The 23440-nt window shown below is 37.6% G+C and overlaps 2 protein-coding genes across 6 annotated transcripts in view; both read right to left on the reverse strand.

Moving 5' to 3' along the window:
* Positions 1-1719, reverse strand: part of HDC (histidine decarboxylase) — a 28570-nt gene extending 26851 nt beyond the window's left edge. The window contains exon 1 of the mRNA XM_058541549.1: positions 1667-1719. Within this exon, the coding sequence (XP_058397532.1) occupies positions 1667-1697 (31 nt within the window). The 5' untranslated portion in view covers positions 1698-1719. The remainder of the gene's footprint in view (positions 1-1666) is intronic.
* Positions 1720-17639: 15920 nt separating this feature from the next.
* The window catches only part of GABPB1 (GA binding protein transcription factor subunit beta 1), a 64583-nt gene continuing 58782 nt past the window's right edge, over positions 17640-23440 (reverse strand). For 3 of the 5 annotated variants that reach the window (XM_058541561.1, XM_058541562.1, XM_058541567.1), the window contains one exon: positions 17640-19129. In XM_058541561.1, the coding sequence (XP_058397544.1) occupies positions 18977-19129 (153 nt within the window). In that variant the 3' untranslated portion in view covers positions 17640-18976. The remainder of the gene's footprint in view (positions 19130-23440) is intronic. The other 2 variants (XM_058541564.1, XM_058541563.1) reach the window with 1 other exon arrangement.

Here is a 23440-nt window from a genome sequence, read left to right on the forward strand (position 1 = left end):
CCTTAGCACAGATAGCAAGCTCCCTGCCAGGTTCTGCTATAAGGAGAAAAATCTATTTGTTCACCATTCCCATTGGACCAGTAATTCCTCACCTTTTTTAGACCCAGGGATTTCTTTAAGAATCTGATTAAAACTGTAGGCTTACACACACATGAAAATTTCTATATAATTTCTGACGTTCATAGAATCCCTAAAGCACAACCATAGGCCCAGACTAAGAACCCCACACTGGCCTGAAATCTTAGGGCAATGTGGAACCATGTCTTAATCACTTTATCTCCCTCCCCCTGCCTCCACCAACAGCTCAGTGCCTAGAACATTTTGTAGATGCTCAAAAAAATTTATCAAATGAATGAAAAAATGAATAAGGAAGAAAAATAGCCAAGTCAAATACTCTGACGCCACTGCAAGTTATTTACTCTTTCTTCCCTTCCTTTTCTTCAGGAGAGGGGCTCAGTCTTCAGTGTCTCTTCTCTTTTTCTCTCTGAATCCCTCTCTCTGCTTCTCTCTCTTTCTGTGTCTGTGGCTGTATTCATCTCTCTGTCTCTCTCAACATCTATAATTCCTCCTTAGTACTCTCCAGGCTCCTTTTCCCCCGGCAAAAAAATAAAATAGAGAAGAGGAGACGGAACCCAATTTCTTCCCTCTGCACCAGCTCATGCAAAATTCTTATGAGCAGACCAGCCCCAGACAAAACTGTGAAGGCAACAGAGATTTCAGTGCCCTTCTCTCTTCTTTCTGCTCTCCTTCAGCCCTCCCACAGCCTGAAGACTCTCGTGACTGCAGCAGAACCCCCTCAGAGCTCTGAGAGCACTGGACCATGCCCTCCACTTGTCCAGGGACAGTAAGAAATGCATTTGTGCTTCATACATGGGATACATGTCCACAAGAACCTGCTCGCAGCCATATGTGCCTTTGGAAAACAATGGAAGAAGCTAATGCATGCATAAGTGCAAAGACTGCTAGCCACCTAGTAAGTTATGTCTGGGTGGAGGAGGGAGAGGAAAAGTTGGATTTAACACTAGACAATGCCTTACAGCAAAAGAATTTTAGGCAATATAACCTACTAGTGGGGATGAGGATATAACAAGTTACAGAGAGAGAAATTACAAGCAACTACCTACTTCCCCTCTGAGGACAGCCATGCCCGAAAACAGGTTAACTGTTTGGTTTTGCTCATCACACAAGGCTTGAGACATAGTAGCTGTTCACTAAATGTTTATACAATGAATGACTAAAAGAAAGAACACTCCTGATAGATTCACACATAGAGAAATGAACATTAAGAAAGAAAGGATTTTGCAGTGACTACAGAATACTCAGGGAAATTTTTTTCTATTTTAGAATATGAATAATTCCCTTTTCCCATTTAGTGGCTCAGGAATTCAAACCCTCTATTTTGTGGGAAGATAGAAAAGAAGAGTGTGCCATAGCAGTGGGGACCTATATGAGAGTGGGAAGATGAGAGGGAGAATGAAAAGAGAGGTTGAGAAAAGTTTTAAACTCTGTTCCTGCATTCCTTTCTCAGGAACAATTTTGCAGAAGCCAACTCTTGGAAGGCAATTCTAATGCTGCAGTCGAATGACACCCCAAATCCAAGGGCCGGCCACCAGCAGCAGCGGCGGGGTGGCAGCGGGGAAGAGGGCGAGGGATGCTCATTGCTCACCTCTCTCTCTGTACTCCTCAGGCTCCATCATCTCCCCTGGGCTCCGGCTGCTTCTCAACAGACAGACACGTAGGAGGTGGAAGGCGCACTCCTGGGCAGCAAGTGTGGGCCCTTTATTTAAAGGGTTCTCCTTTCTTCCACCTTAGCTCCACCCCTCAAAGGCCCTCCCTTCAGGCCTTAATTAATTCCACCCCTCTTCCCCCAGCCCTTGTTGGGAACAGTGACCACAACTTTGGCTGGTCAAGAGATCCAGGATAAAAGGCACTCTTAAATTAAACAGTGCACTTAGCAACCCAAACCTGCAGGCAGCCTCCAGGTGGATGTGGTAGAGAGCCCTCCATTCTTCCTGCCCCTGGCTTCAGACAACAGAGCCTCAGCTGTAGACAAAGCTCCCAGCTCTGTAGCCCACAGCAAAGCCAAGGGGATGCAGAATAAGTAGCACAAATTATTAGTATTATACCTGCCAGTGCTTCCTTGTCAGCAGCAGGGAGGGAGGAAAGGCGCTTACAGTGACGCTGCCCTGCTGGCCACGTTGTGCAGATGTTGTCATCTAACATGATGGATTATACTTTTCTTACTACATAGTATTTATTGTTGTAGAGAGATGAGAAAACACAGATAAACAAAAAGAGTAAAAACTCAAACATCACCCAGACTTAATCGCTTTTAGCACTTAAGAGTGTGTGTGCATGTGTGTGCATATGTGTGTGTGTGTGTGTGTAAAGGGACATGCAGAAACTACTATACTCCAGAATCACTACTCCTGGAGCTTGATTTCTGAGTAAAAAGTGATCAAATACTTTCAAGTTGCCAAATAGAGTAGACATTTTTATTTATTTGTTTCCAGTCTTCAACTTGCTCATCCTCTCGGTGGTATTCAATAGTTCCTACTCCTTGTAGTTGAAGTAGACGGTCTCTCTGGGCTCCCATAACACAGCCTCCCATGCTCTTCCTTCCATTTCTCTGGCTGTTTGTCTCCTCCGTCCAGCCGTTAAATGTCGGCATACTTCGGGGTACTGCCCTCCTCTCATCTACCTTCCTAGGCGGCCTTATCCATTTCTGTGGCTTTAACTGTTACCTATGTGATATCCATATAGGTATAAACCCCTTGACAAATTTATACTATGATGCCCTTCCAGTCTTCTGAGCAGCAAAATCTTATATCCAGCTGCTTACCTGGCAAATCCCTTTGCACAGTGTCAGATTCAGCGTCTGCTGAGAACACTCTTCCTGGTATGTAGATGGGCCACATTCTTTCTGTATCCTCACATGGTGGAGAGAGTGTTAGTCTCTTCTTATAAGTGCAGTAATCCCATTACGGTGCTCCACACTCAAGAATTTATCTAAACCTAGTTATCTCCTAAAGGCCCCACTTCCTAATACCATCACACCAAGGGTTAGGCTTCAACATATGAATTTGGGGGCGAGGGGGGGACAAACATTCAGTCCAAAACAGAGTGCATCTTAAAACTGGTGAAATCTGAATTAAACCTAATTAACAGTATTATACCAACGTCAGTTTCCTGGTTTTGATATTGTACTATAGTTATGTAAGATGTTACCATTGGGAGTAGTTGGGTGAATGATTCATGGACTCTGTACTATTTGTACAACTTCTCCTAAATTTATAATTATTCTGAAACAAAAAGGTTTTTTAAATTGCTACTGAAAAAACTACAATGAGATACCACTTCACACCCACTAGGATGACTATAATCAAAAAGACAGATATTAACAAATGTTGTGAGGATATGGAGAAATTGGAACCCTCATATATTACTGGTGGGAATGTAAAATGGTGCAGCCATTTCGGAAAACAGTCTGACAGTTCTTCAAAAGGCTAAACATAGAGTTCCTTTATGAGTCAACAATTCCACTCCTAGGTGTACATCCAAGGAAAATAAAAATTTACATCCACACAAAAACTTAAACGTGAATGTTCACAGCAGCATTATTCATAATAGCCAAAAAGTAGAAACAACCCAAATGTCCATCAACGGATGAATGGATAAATAAAATGTGGTACTGTATATCCATATAACAGAATATTATTCTACAAGGAAAAGGAATAAAGTACTGATTCATGCTACGACATGGATGAACTTTGAAAACATCATGCTAAGGGAAAGTAGCCAGTCACAAAGGACAACATATTATACGATTCCACTTATATGAAATGTCCAGAATAGTCAAATCTATAGAGACAGAAGGTAAATTACTGGTTACCAAGGGCTGGGGTGTTGGGAGTCAGATGTTGACACCTAAGGGGAGCAGGGGGAGGGGTGATGAAAATGTTTAAAAATTGATCATCGTGATGATTGCACAACTCTCTGAATATATCAAGAGCACTGATCTGTACACTTTAAATGGGAGGATTTTATAGTACCAGAATTACAGCTCAATGCTGTTGATAAAAAAAAAAAGAAGAAGGGGCTGGCCCGGTGGCACAGTGGTTAAGTGCGTGCACTCCGCTTCCGCGGCCCAGGGTTCTCAAGTTCGGATCCCAGGTGCGCACCAATGTACCGCTTGTCAAGCCATGCTGTGGCGGCATCCCATATAAAGTAGAGGAAGAAGGGCACGGATGTTAGCCCAGGGCCAATCTTCCTCAGCAAAAAGAGGAGGATTGGCATTGGATGTTAGCTCAGGGCTGGTCTTCCTCACAAAAAAAGAGAAGAAGAGGAAGAATGACCCAAGAACATAGGTCTTTGGTGAAAAAACGGCCTAATGGATTTGGACTCCAGCAGTATCGCCAATAGTATAAATCTTTCATAGGACCAGGGGTGGGAAAAATAATAATATTGACAGTGATAATAGCTGATGTGTATTGAGCACATAGAAAGTAACAAGCACCAAGTTAGGCACTTTAAATGGAAAAATATCAGTTATTTTTTCTTCAGCCATTGCTTTCTGCTCCATTACCTCTCTTCTATTCTTCTGCAAATCCAGTTATGCCTATGTTAAACTTTGTTGCGTTATCTCATATATACAGCATATATAATATTTATGTATGTATATATTATATGTTATATATATTATATTATTTTCTTTATTTTCCATCTTCTTGTCTCTCTGAGTTTCAGTTTGGGAATTTTTTTCTCACCTGTCTTCGAGTTCTCTCTTCAGATATGTCTAAGATGACAATAAACTCATTTATCGATTTCCTAATATCAGTTATCGTATTTGTTTCAGTGGTAGAATTTTCATTTGGTTCTTTTTTTATAGTTTTCAATTTCTTACCAAATTTTTAAATCTTTAATATTATTTCCTTGAACATAATAAACATGGTTTTTTTTAATTGCTACTGAATGATATAAAAGACCTGTGTGAATGGAAAGAGACATATTCTTGGAGAGTAAGACTCAACGTCACAAAGATATAAATTTTTCCTAAGTTAATTTATAAATTTAACACAATCCCAGTGAAAACACCAACAAGCTTTCTCAGTGTTCCGTTTTTGAATTCAGTAGCTACTTTTAGAGTTCAAAAGAAAAAATAAATAAACTAAAATAATGAGGAAAACTTTGTAAAAGAAGAGTAAAGATTCTACTCTTACCAAGAAGGTATTAAAATATATTATGAAGCCTCAATAATTAAAGCAATGAGATACTGATGTATCAAGAGACAAATAAATTCAAATACATATAGGAATTTAGCATATAATAAAGATGGCTTCTCAGACCAGAGGGAAAAAGATGAACTATTTAATAAATTGTGCTGAAACAAGGGGTAACCACCTGGAAAAATAAGTTGAATCCATTCCTCACACCATGTACTTAGATAAATTTTTTTAAAAAATCAAAGATTTAAATTTAAAAAATAAAAGAATAAAATTACATGAAACCATCACCATAATCAAGGTACTAGTTTCACAGTTGTATGCGTATGTCCAAACTCATCAAATTATATGTATTAAATATGTGCAATTTTTTGTATATCAATTATACCTCAATAAAGCCGTTAAAAAATAAAGGTTAAAACTCCATGAAGAAAATTTAGGAGCTTGGCTGTCAACCTCAGAGTGAAGAATATCATTCTAACTATAGCTCAAAAACCGGAAACCATAAATTCAGCTATATTTTTTTTAAAAAACACACAAGGAAAGTCAAAAGATAATGACAAACTGAGAACAAAAATATTTGCAATTCATAACACAAAGGCAAGAAGAAAAAGACCAGGACCCTAATAGAAAAAACCCTTGCAGGGAGTGGGGAGGAGGGAGTTGGGTGAAAGACCCGATTTTTGGGGGGTGGGAGGTGTTGTGTGTGATTAAGATGGATGGGGACGTAAACCATTTTACTGTGGGTGTTAAAATTTATAGTAGTAACAGGCACAAGCATATTTATAGTAGCATTTTTGTAATAGCCAAAAGCTAGAAATAATTTAAAATCCACCAGCAGCAGAATGGATACACTATGGGTATCACACAGTACAGTACTACACAGCACTGAAATTGAGCCAGAGGCATTAGCAACAACACGGGTAAATCTCACACATGATGTTGAGTCCAACAAGCAAGTTACCAAAGGACGGTTCACTTAAACAAAGTTTGAAAATAAATAAAACTATTGCTTAGAGGTGACACAAAGTTGGTAAAACTATAAAGAAAAGCAAGGAAATGATCATCACAAAATCAGAAAACTCAGAGAGAAGCACGTTGTTAGGGTAGGCAGGGGCTTTGCTTCTGGAAGGTTGGATATCCATTTCTTAACCTGAGTGTTAAACTATACATATGTGTACACAGTTTTTAAAAAGAAAAAAATGATTAATCTGGCTTGTTTTGTACACGTAAGCTGGTATACCAGCCTGGATAAAGCAAACATATCATGTTTTGTAAAGCTAAAGTTTTTACTTAACTATATATATTGAACATCTTTTGCTATCAATGATATTCTTCTACAGCATCTTCCTTTAATAGCCATGATTTATTTAGCCAAGCCCTATTTTGAGCATTTAGGTTGTTCCTAGTATTTTACTGCTAGAAGTTATGCTGCAGTGAACATGCATGTAGTTTAATTATCACATATATCTTTCCCAAAAAACTAATGGAAATAAATCAGCCTGGTGTTTCAGGAGTTGAGGCACCTAGGAATTCTAAAGTGTGAGACTGCAGAAAATCCTTCCTGAACTTTGGGATGATCCACAGACTTAAGACCCCCGGACTCTACCTTCATTTCACTCATTAGTTCAGCAAATAACCACTGACTGTCTCCTACGTGCCATGCAAGAACTGACTTCAAAGAAGTGACAGGGAATTTCCAGGTATATATCTGAAGGAGATGAAATCACTATCTTGAAGAGATATCTGCACTCCCGTGTTCATTGCAGCATCATTCACAATAGTCAAGACATGGAAACAACCTAAATGTCCATCAACAGATGAATGGATGAAGATGTGATACATAAACACAGAATGGAATATTATTCAGCCATAAAAAAGAAGGAAATCCAGCCATTTGCGACAACGTGGATGAAACTTGAGGGCATTATGCTAAGCGAAATTGGTTAGACAGAGAAAGACAAATACTATATGATCTCACTTATGTCTGGAATTTAAAAACATCGGACTCATAGACACCAAGAGTAGAATGGTGGTTGACAGGGGTGGTGGGGGAAATGAGGAGATGTTAGTCAAATGGTACAAACTTTCCGTTATAAGATGAATAAGTTCTAGGCATCTAGTGTACAGCATGGTGACTGTAGTTAAGAATACTGGATTGTATACTTGAAAGTTTCTATGAGACAATGAGCTTTAATGTTCTCACGATACAACAACAAAATGGCAACTATGTGAGGTGAAGGGTATGTTAACTAACCTTATTGTGGTAATCATTTTGCGATATATATGTGTATCAAATCATCACACCATACACCCTAAACTTACAGAATGTTATGTGTCAATTATCTCTCAATAAAGCTGGGAGGGAAAAAAGAGGTGACAAAGGTTGAAATAATAATAAAACTAAGAGAGTTGCCTCTTTTTCTTACCAAGAACAATAACAATAGCTAACAATTACATAGCACTTGCCTTGTGCCAGGCACTGTTCTGAGCCCTTTCTAGATATTAGCTTATATATGTCTAACATGACTTTCCCTTACTCAGGCCTCCAAGCCCAGGAGGTCTTTTATAATTGCTCTAATTTCTTTTTCCACAAGATCACACTAACAATTAAATTGTTGCTTTTTCTTCATCATCATTCTCCCCTAATTGCTCACTTATTGTTGTTAGTGCCTTCGGGTCAATTCCGACTCCTAGCGCCCCTGTGGCTAGCTGAGCAGAACCCCACCTGCTCTTTCTGCGCCATCCTCTAGCTGTCCGGCGCTCTATCAGACAATGCTCCACTGCTATTTCATAGGGTTTTCATGACAAATTTTTTTCAGAAGAGGGTGACCAGGTCCTCCTCCCTAGTCTATCTTAGTCTGGAAGCTCCACTGAAACCTCTCCACCATGGGTGACCCTGCTGGTATTTGAAATACCAGGGGCATAGCTTTCAGCATCATAGCAACACGCAGCCACCACAGTATGATAACCGACAGTACAGCCGAGTGGTGTGGTTCCTTGACGGGGAAATGACCCCAAGCCGTGGCAGTGAGAGGGCCGAATCTTAACCACTAGACCACCAGGGCTAGCTACTTGCTCACTTACTCAACAAATATTTATTGGGCCCTTCCTATGTTATCTAGTTGGTGATACAGTGGACACCAAGAAAGACACCAACTCAAACCATATAGAGCTTATAGCCTGGAAGGACAGATGCCACAAAGGTTTTTTGAAAGGGCATTACAGGGTGTCAAGTAGGCATACAAAGGTGGGGAGGTGCTTACCTAATTTGGGGGACAGATCAAAAGTTAGGGGAGCCTTACCTAATTTGGGGGGCAGACAGGGAAGTTTTGATGAGGAAATGTTGATTCTAAGACCTGAAAGTTGAATTAAAGGTAGATGAAGAAGGGTATGAAAAGTTATTCAGAGGGAACAGCATGAGCAAAGGCCCTGAGGTTAGACAGACTCTAGTAAGGTTGGAGTAGAGAGTACTAGACAGCCAGGTACCACGAGAAATTGAAGAAGTAGGAAGGGGCAAAACTGTGAAGGGGCACTAAGGATTTAGATTTGCCTAAAGGGCAATGGGAAATCATTGAAACATTTTGGGTTTTAAGCAAAAGAGTGATCAGATTGCATTTTTACACCTCTTTAGCTTCAGGGTAGAGAATTGAACCAGGGGAAAGCTAGAATGAAAAACCAGTTAGGAGGCAGTCCTCCAGAGGGTATCAGAAGTACAATGCCACGGCCACCAAACACGTTTTCATCATTATATGCTTAAAATACAACAGCAAGTTGCCCTTCCTCTTAATTCCTTCTGTTTTATATATAATGACCGGAAAGTTTTTTCTCACCCTTTCACCGTGTTATTCCCAACACTCTCTCACACAACCAGCGCTACCCAGAAATATTGTTTATCGAACTTCAGTGCTTCACCTTGGGATTTAAGCTTTCAATAAACATCAACCCCATCCCACCTGCCTCCTTTTGTGATTCCTCAGCGTGGTTCCTGTGCTCCAGCTGATAAGCAGACCATCTCATCTAATTTCCCCATTTCCTAGTTGCTGAACTGACCATAGCAGAGCAGCAGCAGGGTTTTCCCACAGGTTTTGTGTTTATGATCTTCTAGTGTCAGGTTTTTTTTCCCCTATACTGAATTATTGCCGATACACACACAACTCACACAAAACCACGACACGCATGTCTTTTCTATTCTAGTGCGCATCAGCGTCCACCCCTCCAACTCTCCACCTGTGTATTCCAGGGTCAACTGCCCAACGCAGTCGGCTCATCCACGGAGGCGATGACGATGAGGCTGGGCACCAGGATTAGCTCTGTGGGTCACCTGTGGATTCCTTTTCCTGGGTGGATGAAGGGCCTGGATAACAAGACACTCCTGGTAGCTTGTCCAGAAGACATTTGGCAAAATTTGGAGACATTTTTTGTTTTCAAAACTAGGGGTAGGGGAAATTACTGGCATCCAGTGGGTAGAGGCCAGGGATGCTGCTAAACATTCTACAATGCACAGGACGGCCCCCCAGCAAAGAACTATTCAGCCCAAAATGTCTAAGTGCTAAGACTGAAAAACCCGATTCTCTTTGGGAAAAAAGAGTGAAAAGAGCTAGGGTTTATTTCTGACACTCATTACTTGGGGAGGTTATTTTATCCCTATCATCTCCTTATCTGTAATATAGGCACAACTAACATTTTTTCATTCTTTTAAAAAGCAAACAAATTTCATCAAGAAAAATTAGGAACTCTGATACACATAGAGGAGAATGTGAAAAATCCCACCATCCAGAGAACTGGAGCTGACATTCATTCATTCAACAAATATTTGTCAGGGCCTTTCCTTGTGCCAGGCACTGTTGTGAACGCTGAGGATGTCACAGTGAACTCCCCATAGAGCTTACATTCTGGTAGGACAGATAGAAAATCAACAGAGGAAACACATAATATATCAGAAGTGATAGTGCAGTGAGAAAGAAAAAAGAAAGCCAGGGAAGGGGTAAAAATGGTGCAAGACAGGATAAGTCAGAAAAGACCTCACAGAAAAGGCAACATTTGAGAAAAAATCTGAAGGAGGTGAGAGACAGAGCCTTTGGTGTATCTGGAGAAAGAGGGTACAGGCGGTGCAAGGTAGTGAGATGAGAGCAGGCCTCGTGTGTTTGAGGAACAGCTAGGAGGCCACTCTGCCTGGAGTTCAGTGATGGAGCAGAGGAAAGGAGAGAATGGGGTCAGAAACGTAATGGGAGGCAGTGGGTCAGATCAGGGAGGGCCTTTCAAATCATAAGTACCTTCACGTTTACTTTGAGCAAGATAGGAAACCGTGAAAGTATTTGAGCAGAAGAGTGACATGATCTGACTTCATTCTTGAGAGTCACTCTGGCTGTCGCGTTGGAAGTTGATTTGGGGAGAAGGAATCAGGGAGACTAGATAGGAAGTTATCACAATTATCTAGATAAGAGATGATGGTGGTACTAATGGACTGGTGCACAGTGATCAGATTCTAGATATATTTTGAAAGTAAGACAGGGGCCAGCGCATAGCTTAGCAGTTAAGTGCGCACGCTCCGCTACTGGTGGCCTGGGTTTGGATCCCGGGCGCGCACCGACGCACCGCTTGTCCGGCCGTGCTGAGGCCGCGTCCCACATACAGCAACTAGAAGGATGTGCAGCTATGACATACAACTATCTACTGGGGCTTTGAGGAGAAAAAAGGAAAAAAAAAGGAGGAGGATTGGCAATAGATGTTAGCTCAGGGCCGGTCTTCCTCAGCAAAAAGAGGAGGACTGTCGTGGATGTTAGCTCAGGGCTGATCTTCCTCACAAAAAAAAAAAAGAAAGTAAGACAAACAAGATTTGCTAATGGTTTAGTATAGTATACAACTCATACTATGCCTTGCACTTTTCAAATGTGAAAGAAAGAGAAGAGTCGAGGATGACTTCAAAGTTTGGGGCCCAAGTAATAAGAAGGATTAGAGTTCAGTTTTGAGCATGTCAAGTCTGAGATGTGTATTAGACGTGTAGGTGGAACTATCGAGTGAGTAGTTAGATGAGTCTGCATTTCGTGGAAAGAGCCTAGGCAGAGATATAAATTTGGCAGTCGTCAGCCTACACATGATATTTAAAACCTTCAAACTGGATGGGATCACCAAGCAAGTGAATACTGAGATAAAAGTACAAGGATGTTATATCAGGTAATCTTCCAAACTTTTCTATTTAGAGTTCTCACACTTTATTCCCCACCCCCCCAATTCATACCCATGCTTTTCCTCCCCACCTCATCTCACCTTCCACACTCATGCCCACAGTGTGCCCCCTGCAACTCCCTCTCTACAGACACATCAAACACACACCTCACACTCGTACATACCCTTCTAAAAAATTTAATCCTACTGTACTCCAGCAAAAGAATCTGTTTAGCATTTTAATGGTTGCATAGTATTCTATCACGTGAATATACTGCAATCTTCAACCAACCCTGTATTTGGACAATTAAGTTTGGCGGGGGGGTCAGGGGAGGCGGTTGTTGTTGTTGTTTTGTTTTGTTTTGTTTTGCTATTAGTAAGAATGAGATAGACCAATTTTGCACCCTTAGATGCTTCCTTAAAATAAATTCCTAAAGGTAGAATTGCTAGGTCAAAGAGTTTTGATCCATTTTACAAAATGCCCTCCAGAAAGATTAAGTGTTTGTATCAGTGTTTCTCTCTCTCTCCACACATGGGGACAATGAGTTCTATTCTCTCCTTCTTTTAGGAGATGTGAACAAATAAAATAAAAATAAAAGTTCTAGTAACAATTCTTTATTTTTATACAATTAGCTGTTTGGAATGTTTTATTAAGTTTTGCTTGGAAGAATTGAGATGTGAAGTCTTCCACATCTGGTCCATCCTTCCTGCATAAAACTGAATTTAAGAAAAAAAATAAGCCAGGCAACAACAGAAATAAAAACCTGCAACTCCAACTTCACTGAGAAATTCCACCAAGTACTATGCTTGCTTAATTAATGGGGGAAGTGTGAACTGGAAATGAAGTGGTGCTTTTGTCACCAAGGAAACAAGAGATTTGCTAGAAACAGAGGGATTCACTAGGACTTAAGACAGGGAGCTATGCCATCCAACGAATTGCTTAGAACTGAGAAATTGGTTTCATTTTCCACCATGTATTGAAAGGGGATATTTGTGTCCATACTAATGGTATTTTGTCCCTTGAAAAAGCACTGGGTACAGATGTGACCCAGAGCTAGGGTCAGTCTACAAGAGGCTACATGGTGGGAGCGAAAAGGAAGGCCAGCTTCCTTCAGGGAGGAACCAGCTGTAAAAGAGCAATCAGGCTTAGTTGCTGCCTTGGGAAGGTAGCATAAGGATAAAGTTGATAGACAAATATTGCCTTAGGACAGCAGAAAATTACACCTTTTTGTCCAGAGGGAGAGGGTGGGGCTGGGACCCCTTTACATACCTTCAATAGAGCTCTGCCTCTTCTCCATATTTCCTCAAAATAAACTCGACAGATGTTTACTACATACTAAATACTATGCCTTGCACTTTTCAAACACACTATTTGATTCAATCTTCACAACAACCTAGCGAAAGCCATCTTCTAGCTCATCCTTGAGAAACTGAATCTCAAGGAAATTAAAACACTTGGCTAAAATAACACAAGATAATAATTGAAGGTGCCAGGATTTGAACCCAGGACTATCGGATCCAATACCCACATTCTTTCCATCACACCAAGCTGCCTCTCTCAACTTTGTTATCTACAACTCTTAAGACACCACACCTCTAGGATCAGGGGAAATCAGCTAGTGAAATTTTAATTTTTGAAGATTTTGCTAAACGCTCCCAAACACTTTGCTATACATCATGTGCAATAATCCAAACACTCACTGTCCTTTCAAATATAATTCAAAATACACAACTATAAAATATCAAGAGGAAAATTTAGAGCAAGAATTGAAAAACATACAGAAGGTAGTATATTACATCTTTTAAAAATGGTAAATGTGAAAATTAAATCTTTCCCTAACTATCTGGAAAAGCATTCATTATAAAAAGGAGATAGAATTTAGCTAAAAGAGAAAAAGAATCAAGTTGTAAATGAAAATTTCATTCCACCTTTAACTATAGGCTTCTTGAGTGTTAAACTCATAAAACTTGGAATTCTCCCCCGGCCTGACCTTGAGAGTGGCACACAGTAGACATTTAGGAAATATGTATTAATTGAGACAATATAAACATTTTTTAAAAATCAGACAGTGGGAGAAGATATTTACAACTCATACAGCCAGCAAAAGATTAGTTTCCAGAAAAATATTAAACTTCAATAAATCAATAAGAAAAACTACCCAATAAAAAACCCAGCCACGAACTAGCAATTTACAGTAGAGTAAGTGCTAATGGACAAGAAACAACAGGCAAAAAAATGTTCAACCTCACTAGTAATGGGAAGTGCAAATAATGAGAACAATTTCATACCAAGGTGGGGTTGGCAAAAACATTAGTGTGACAATGTCAGGTGTCAGTGAGATGTGGGGAAATGAGAATTCTCATCACTATTACTATTCACAGTCACTTTAGAAAGCAATTTTACAATGTCTGGTATTGTTTACCAGACATTGACTACCAATGACTACCCTCCACCTAACAATTCCATTTTCTGGGGAAACCTAGATGTGTGCACATAAAGAGATAACCATAGACAAGGATGTTCATTACAGTACTATTTGTAATAGTAAAAAATTGGAAGTGACATATCTATACATAGAACAAAGGATAAATTATGGTAGATTCTTGTTTAATTTTATTTAAGTCAAAATGGATGATTAGATATTCAGACATGAATAAATGTCTAAAATATTGATGAATTGAAAAAATCAATACGCAGAATGACGTATCGAATGATAGCTTTAATAAAGTTTAAGAACTACACAAGTATATTTACGAAATTTGGTATGTAGTAAAAGCATGAAAATGTAGTTAGAATGAAACATTTCAACCTCAGGATAGTGGTTGTCTTCTAGGAGAAAAGGAGGGAAATGAGATGAGGAAGTGCAACAAAGCGACTTTACATCTGTTACATTCTGTTTCTTAAGAGAAAAGATTTGAAGCAAAGAAAATAAATTTAAGATTTACTAAATTTAGGTGGTAGGTACATGGATGTTTGTTATATTATTCTCTGTGCCCTTCTATATACTTTTAAGTTTTCACTAAAACAACAACAAGAAAACCAAGCATTGAATTATACCTAACCAAGGTAGTAGCATTCTTAATAATACGCTTGTGTTTGCCAAGAGTCTCCATTATACTGGGCACAGATGTTTGGAAGTAGAGTCAGTTCTCCAGCAGAGGGAGAATTTTTTTAAAAAAGAGACTATAGTTTCACTCAAGTGTGACCATTCTTAATATGATATTTTTCTATAGCAAAATAAGTGAATGCAATTTAAACTTGAAGTAATTCTTGAGAGTTCTGATAACGGATGGCAAGCTTAGAATAATTATGAAAAATAGTAATACAAAAATGAAAGCTTTACTTTTATCTGGCATACAAAAAATTATTTTCTTACAGAAAAAGTCAAGACATTTAAAAAATCCATAAAATTCAAAATTGTAATCCATGTAATAAATCAGTAGTAAGATTGGAATTGTATTATATAGCACTAAATATTTATATATGTAGAAAACATATTACATATCAACCATGCACATGAGATCTAAGCTATTCAAATGAAAAACTGAGTGAGCAATTAATAAAGCATAGTGGACAGAATCATAGAGATCATGTCAAAATTTTTCGAGGAAGCAAATGGTAGGTTTTTGATAGCTACAATATTTCTCTAAAAATGAAGAGCCCCAGGAACTGTATCCAAATTATATTTAATATTTGACTATCATTAAAGTGAAATTTTTAAAGGAGCTCAGGGTATCAAAATGATCAGAAACTATAAGACTGTACATCTATATATTTGGAAAATAGTTTTAATAAGTCACAAAAATATTGATAGCAAAATTTTGATTTGAAACAGACGCATATTTCCAGTGATGATACTGTGTTTTCCATCACAGGTTACACAGAGTAATCTGAGAATGAATTCAGACAGCTTACGTCAAACTGAACCCATGTACATTGAGATGTTTTCATCTAACATAGAGAAAGCAAATAGCACACATCATTCAAAACTACAAGAGACTAGTTATCTATAATGAAATCCAAGTACAGTAAACATTACTTAATGAAATAACAAATGTATTAGTTAGTTCATTCCTAAGTTGATCTGACATGATGGAAGGAGTTATTTATTCAATAGAAGCGAGGTAAATAGAAAGGATTTTTTTTCTATTTGTTATACAAGCCTGAGCGCTACTGCCTTGGGAACCCATCCATATGGACATAAAGGTTACTACAACTGTTTTGAGTCTGGACAGGTTTTTCTTCTCAATACATGTTGAGTCAGTTCTCAAGGTCTTCCAGGTTCTAAAGCACAAAGAAACTTTATAGATTTTATCTGGAAGAAACTTTGTATAGAGTAATACAGAAAAAATCAGTCATACCAGCATAAAGCACCCATGAATATGTCTATCGACTCATCAATTCCTCTTATGGGCAAGTTTCTTCTAATTTTCCATAAACAATATCATAAATGGTCACGTTGAAGAAACACATACTGGCATAGATTTTAATTAGCAATATGTTTGGGATAAATATATTTGTATACAGATCTTTTTGTTATAAACAGGTAGAGTCCAAATTACAGGGATTTCACGTTTATTCCCTTCTCTCTTTAACTTTGTTCTTTTTAATGTCACAGAAGAAAGCTCCCCAACTCCCAAGCCTCCACCACCATAAACAAACAGCAATCCAGTGTTGGAGTAAACGAATAGAGTAACTACTCTGCCATTCATATCACGAAAGATTGACATAAGAAAATAATTCTTAAAAGTCAATGAAAACAAATGACATCACAAGCCCTTTGGGGAAGTAATTAAGATATAAACAACAATAAATGAAAATTAGTTGAGAAGCACAGTCCCTGCAGACACCACTTGTCAGATGAGGCTTTCTGAAATCATCACAGACCCAACCCAGAATGTGTGATACTCGAGTTCCAGTGACTGTACACAGAGAAGTGTTAAATCTGAATCAAGTAATTAGGCAATCAAGACATCTAATGAGCTCAATGTCTAGATAGTCCATAACCAGTACTATTTTAGATGCAGAAGAAACTAACTAACTCTTTACAAGAAATTAATTCATTAGGCCCTAACCCTTAGGGTACCAGGGCTTTATTCTCTCGCACAATCCTAGTTGAGAAAAGCTGCTCTAGAAGGTGTTTGTTCACAGGTAAATGGAAATAATTAACCATAAATGTGGCAACCTGATGACCTTTAACTGTAAATGCCATCATTATGCAGTGGAAACACATTAAGTGTGGATTTCTGAAAACTTTTATATTATTTCATTCTATCAGTTCTTTTAATCCTCTGCTCGGAACACCATTGAGAATGATCAGAATGCCAAGCTTTTCCAGCCCATCTGAAAACAGAAGCTAAAAAAAAAAAGGAAACCCATTTTAAGTTTTAGTCATAAATTCTTGCCTAAGTATTGATTTCACAGTACAGTGAATCAGGTGTAGATGACTGAGGAGTTACACAAGTCCAACATAACAATCAGACTCTGAAAAAAGTGAACTTCCCCCAAAGGCAACTGAATATCTACCTAATGCTGTTATAGACTTACTCCTTATAAGCACCAATTATTTTCTCCTATCTATGCCAAATGTTGTTACTATAGATCAATATTCTTTCTTGCACCAGGTAAAGTCTCTAGCAGAACAGACCAGAAATCAAAGGTGGCATTAAATTAGCTTTCAGAAGCTGCTTTCCAACACTGTCGCAAGGCCCTCAGTGCCAACCTGGTCTGGAAGAAACACTGCACAGAAGTCGCACTCGGGGTGAACACACTGGCTCTTCTCCATTCCAACACCGCATGTGTCAGGGCACCCTACCTAACACAAACAAATCCATAAATGCACTCAAGTAATAAAACACAGACATAGAAAAAGTAGCTTCATGCTACTGGAAATACGGCCTGGCATTTGTAAAACCTACAGTTTTAGATAATTTAAAATATGTCAAATCTAGTGGGAAATTGAAAAAAGGTTTCTTATCCTTATAGAGAGTTCTTAAATTTGCCCTAAAACCTTTCTAAGAGTATTCAAATAGCAACTATCAGGCTGATAGCTCACAGATCCTTTTATTACATTAACAACTATACTGATAATGCCAGTGAGAGAACAAATTCCCAAGGAGTTACTTCAAGGACTTTTAAGACACAGTGTGAAGAATATATATTTCCACATGGTAGAATACGGCTCTAATAACCAGAACATAATTTTTAATGTGTGAAAATGTGGTCAAAATATAAGTCTACACTGAACATATGTGGAAAAGATATTTAATTGTAAAATAGAAAAGTAGGCCAGAGTACAGTTTTAAGGGTAATTGCTTCTTTATACAATATAGGTAACCTAGAAGGGTCTTGGGATTAAACATAAAGCAATAATACATTAAAAAATAAAGCAAGAAAAAAGGGCTTGAAGTTATGTTTTACAAAAAAGAATGAACAGTATGTCAGAGTTTAATGTCCATACATTGTGGAATTCAACAATATTGTGATGAGAACAAGTCACAGCACAGACATACAGCTTTCACAGGGAAAAGTAAAAGTTATGTTAGACATATCTATAGCATCACTATAGTACAAAAAGTTCTTGTTCTACATACAAAAGCAATTTTTTCCCAAGAGAATAATTTCCTGGGGGGGAAATGAGTCCAAGAAATATTTCAGAAACCCATATGCTTCGAGTTTTCCAAAAACATTATCTTAAAATCCAGTGCCTTAAAGTGCTTTCATGTGGAAATCATGATGGAAGGCACAGAATACAGTTTCACGTCCCCACTATGAAATTTTCAAAAAAACATAGATTTTGCTGTTTGCAATTCAAGTTATCTTGTAAGCTGCTCCTTCCAAGAACATTGTCATTCCAATAAAACCACCTGCTAGCTTACTTAGTTTCGATGACCTATAGAATAAAACTTTTTTTCCCCTAGAACTTTCACCATCTTCGTGGGAAAAATACCTATGCAAGTGATGCATTTTGAAATTATAAAACATGCAGAATATGTACAAACAGAAAGTTTAAAAAATATTTGCTTCATATACATGTAAATCTACTTGGGTATAGCTGAAATTGAACAAATATAAAAATTTGCTTTCTAAAAAATGTTTTCAGAGAATCTGAGACAACTTAAAGCTGTACAAAGATTTCCTGGGAGAAATCTTTCTCTTCATATAGAAATTTATACCTACAGGAGTAATTCCAGCATCAGTCCACCACATAATTATTAAACAACATTTGGTCTAATCAATGATCACCCTTAAAACTGTTCTGCTTCTGAGAAATTAAGGTTCTTACTAAAATCAAAAAGAATTCACAAAAACAGTGGCTTATTGTGTTTTTGGATCTCTTTAACAATCTTTATCAACTCATTTGGAACTGTAAAAAAAACAAAAACTATTTACAGAATTCAGTTTTAAATACATTTCACAACTTCTAAGTTTTATGTTACAAGAATTCAGAGCTCATGGCTTAAGTCCAATTATCAATCTGCAATCTCTTCTATTATTCTGTCTTCCCATGACTGCACCTTATCATGTACAGTTCAAGATTGTATTCTTGACCAAAAGTAAATTCAAATTACATGGTTCGTTTCAATTAGACAGCTTCTTTATTAGTCTGAAGACGAGTCATAGCTTCTAATTTCTGTCTGTAGGCCTCTGCTTCCTGTTCTTTCTTTAGAAGCTGCTGTCGATATTTTTGTGCTTCTCGATTTGCTTCATCCAGCTGTTTCTGAAGAGCTTCTCTCTCCTAATTTAAGAAAAAAGGTTTTTTTTTCAATTTTTGCACAAATACATTATTAACACATACAAGCATGCATCTTTCAAATAAAAAAAATTTGTAGTAGCTAAAAGTAGCCACCTATTAATATTTCCTAGACATCTTGCTTTTTCAAGCAATTCACTAACAATCAAAGCCCCTAATTTTGTGCTCTACGCTATGAGATATAGATTACAATTTCTGACCTCAAGGAAATTACTTTCTAATTAGAAATAAGACTAACATAATGAATCCAAATTGGGTACCTGTACTTTTATACGTACTACAGAAACCAGTAAAGAGCTTTAAGAGGGAAATATAGAACTATACCTCTTCACATCTCTGTGATATTTTTATCTAAAAATATAATAATCATAAAACAATATTTATCGAGTACCCATTATATGACTAAACAAGGTGATTTCCAGTAACAAGTCTCTAAGATAGAGGTTACGCCCATTTTCCAAATGAGGAAAATGATGCTCAGCGATGACGTTGCTTTCCCATGGTAACACAGTAAGGAGTATGGTTTATGAGATTCTAACATTACTGCTTTTAAAACTATCTTCCTCTATGAGAGCAAGCAAGATTCCTCATCTCTAAAGTGAAGAGTGCTGATCTAGATTAGTTTTTCCTAAATTATACCATTTTACCAACCAATAAAATACTAATTTCTCTACTGTGATTCATTAAATCATACAGGTATAAAATATATGTATTAAATTCCTCAATAAATTGAGAGCCAAAACACAAATCTGGTCCAATGAAAATGGTATTCTTTCTCCTCCTCCTCCTCACTCTGTCCCTATTCAGTTGCCTCAGGAAAAACAACAAAAGAAAACACTTGAAAGATCCCTTTCCCATACCTCAGGTAAGCACAGGGACAAAACCTCAACCTCATTACAGAGGCCCAGGACCTCTTAGTGGGGTGGGGGCTGAGTGTAGGACTATTAGTCACAAGAAAGGCCCCCAGGTTTACACTAGATAAGACACTTGACCAGAGGGAAGCCAAGGTGCGGGGTCAGCAGGCTGCTGGGGAAGAGGACAGTATGAGGGGGTTTTTCACTGCCTCCTTGACCCTTGTCCATTGTGAACACCAAAAGATTTTCTCCTGTTCACTATTCACGTGGTCCACAAGGAGGAGACTATACAATACTCCTACCTTCCTGTGATCCTGCTTCCTTCCCCACACTGGGAATGAAGCGAGATACAAATTTATTTTTCCTCTAGGTCCATCAAATGTGGGAGTGATTGATTACACAAGTAGTTTCCCAAGTTCCAATTACACAAAACATACAAGTAGAAGAAAGGTATCATCTCCAATTTAAGAAATGCCCGAGCCCTACCCTGCGACCCTTTTCTTAGCCCCTTCTTACCCGTACTCCAGGCAAGATGACAGAGTAGGAACAAGTCAGAAAGGGCACCCAAGAGACGAGCCTCCCGTAAGCAATCAACGCAGTACCCTGGCAGTGAACTCTGCAGGACTTTGAGCACACAAAGGGAAAGGGTGGGAGATGGGTGCTGCCTCCCCAGGAGCTGGACCCCCACCTCTGGCAGGAGGACTCATAGCCATGCATAAGTGTTGTAAAATTTTACATGTGTTAAGAAATAAGACACTTTGGTAGCCAAAGTTTTGAATAGAGATAAAAACTTGCCCTGATTTGGTAGGAAATGTTTGAACAGATTAATTCTAAGGTATCTTCTAGTATTAGCTATTTATTAACATTTAGAAACAGCAAGGGATTCACAATTATTTCAGAAGATGAAAGCAAACTGAGGGAGGTAAACAGTCTAACAGTGAATACAGTTCAATCCTATTTTCCTTATTGCATATTTTTATTTCAATTAGTAGAATATATCTTAATATAAATGAAAAGATAGCTCCCTTCTGCCTACTAGGTCAAATAAAAGATTCATTTTACATCGTATTTCTTGAGTAAATCTGCAAAATCTGAAAGACAAAGATCATTAGCACTACTCTTTGAATACATTTAATTCTCAAGATTGAAAGCATAGTTAACATTATTAAAGTTTTTTAAACTGTTTTCACTTTTTATTTCTCAAGAATATAAATATTTGGGGAGAGAATCTTTTTGCCATCTCATTTTTCAAAGCAAATAAAAATCTCTAAAAAGTGGAAAATATCACTTATTTTGCTCAACAAGGTTCTTTGTTTCCAAATTTATTTGTCAAATGTTTACTGAACATATATTACATGCAAGACACTTCCTTAATGCAAACAGTAATTTGGTTGTTTCACACATGAACAGTGCAACAGACTGACAGTTGAGATTTATATTTAAACGGAAATGTCAATCCTTTAGCTTTGACCTTTCGCAATAAAACTATAATAAAAAAGATTCTGACATTTTTAAATAAATATACTTTAGCCTACTAACATGTAATACTAAAGTATTTTTCCCTTAACAGTCTAACACTGAAGAATTCCAAGAAAAACAAATTCTGATGATCATCAAGATTTGGTAGCAATAAAGAAGATATTTATCTTATATTACAACTCCAAACCCAAGCAATGTATTACTATTACATTAGGCAATGGAATAATAGAGCAAAGAAAGACTTGGGTTTGCTTTTTTATTTTCAAACAAGAATTCTTGAATTCTGCTTCAGTTAGTAGCAATTATCTCAACTGATTTATCATTTTTAATATATCATTTTCAATACTCAAATTTATTTTATTTTAGCTATTGTAAAGCAAAAAATCATTATAGTGATTTATCTTCTATGATACTTGGATGTAAATTTTAGAAGACAATAATAAGAGCAACGAACGTCTCCTGAGCATTTACTCTATGCTCACCACTGTACCGTCCTTCACATGCTTTCTTATTTAAAGCTTACAACAATCTGATAACGCAAGTGCTATTATTTTCTCCTTTTTACTGATGAGGAAGACAAGCCTCGAAAGGTTAAATATCTTGACCAAAATCACACAATCAGAAAATTAAAAAATGTAATTCAAACCTAAACCTGATTCCAGACTCATGTTTTTAACCATTAAATGTTTTTTTAAAAAGAAACTGCACAGCATTGAGCTGTTTGCTTGTGTATAACCTGTTTTTATAAACAAAGTTTTATTGAAATACAGTCATATCCACTCATTTCCAAATTGTCTATGGCTGCTTTCCCACTACAATGGTGGAACTGAGTAGCAAAACACAGACTGTACAATCCACAAAAGCCAAAATTATTTGTTCTCTAGCCCTTTACAGAAAAACTTCACCTACTTCAGCCCTAGAGAAAAAATTTAATCAAAAAGAGAGATGACTACAGAAAATTTAAAACTCTGATAGGTCAAAAAGATATCCATTAATAAAAGGAAAACAGATTGAAAAAAATTTTCATCAAATGAAACACTGTATGAAGTTTTCAGGAATCAATTTTTAAAAGAACACTAAGGATCCCAATCTGTCACTGGTTAGAAGACACAAATACTTCACTAAAAATAAACAAACAAAACTTGCTAATAAACATATACATCTCTAAGCTCCATGGCAAAAAATGTAAAAGTATTTCCTGAATTCACACAACTAAGTAAGTAATAGAGAAAATCTGTTACACCTAATGCACTAATTACATTTCCTCCCTCCCACATGTACAAAGAACAATTTTAATTTCAATTCAGGATAGGCTAATGTTTATTTATGGAAGATATCCATAAATAGCATACTTCTTCCATAAATATCTTCAGCACAGTAATATCAAGGGGTGGTAACAAAATGACATACAATATTGCAATTTCGTGTCTTATTTATACCACCCTTCCAAAAAACAAACCTATTTCATTTCCTATATTGCTATAATGCAGATGTAAAAGTCACAACATTTACAATAAATTTTCTACAATTTAAACGAATTTTTTCAGAGATTATTGATAAACCTCTCCAATGTTAGAAAACTATAAACACAATTCTTAGCACTTTATAGAGGTCACTCTGGTATTGTGGAGACACACACACAGAGAAAACCCAAACATCTTAGATTCTGTATAACGAACTAATTTTTTAATTCCTTTGGAGCAGAGTTTCTGCATCTCAGCATTAAAATTTTTGGGCCAGATACTTTATTGTGTGGAGCTGTTCTGTGCATTGTAGGATGTTTAAGCAGCATCCCCAGCCTCTACCCACTAAATGTCAGTGGCATGCCCCTAGTTGTGACAACCCAAAACGTCTCCAGACATTGCCAAACTGGGGTCAAAATTGCCCTCAGTTGAGAACCACTGTGTAGAGGAACTTTTTGGATTAATGGCCAAGCTGTCACTTAGAAAGGAGTATAAAAGTC

The sequence above is a fragment of the Diceros bicornis genome, chromosome 5, assembly GCF_020826845.1.
Source record: "Diceros bicornis minor isolate mBicDic1 chromosome 5, mDicBic1.mat.cur, whole genome shotgun sequence".
Classification (NCBI taxonomy): domain Eukaryota; kingdom Metazoa; phylum Chordata; class Mammalia; order Perissodactyla; family Rhinocerotidae; genus Diceros; species Diceros bicornis.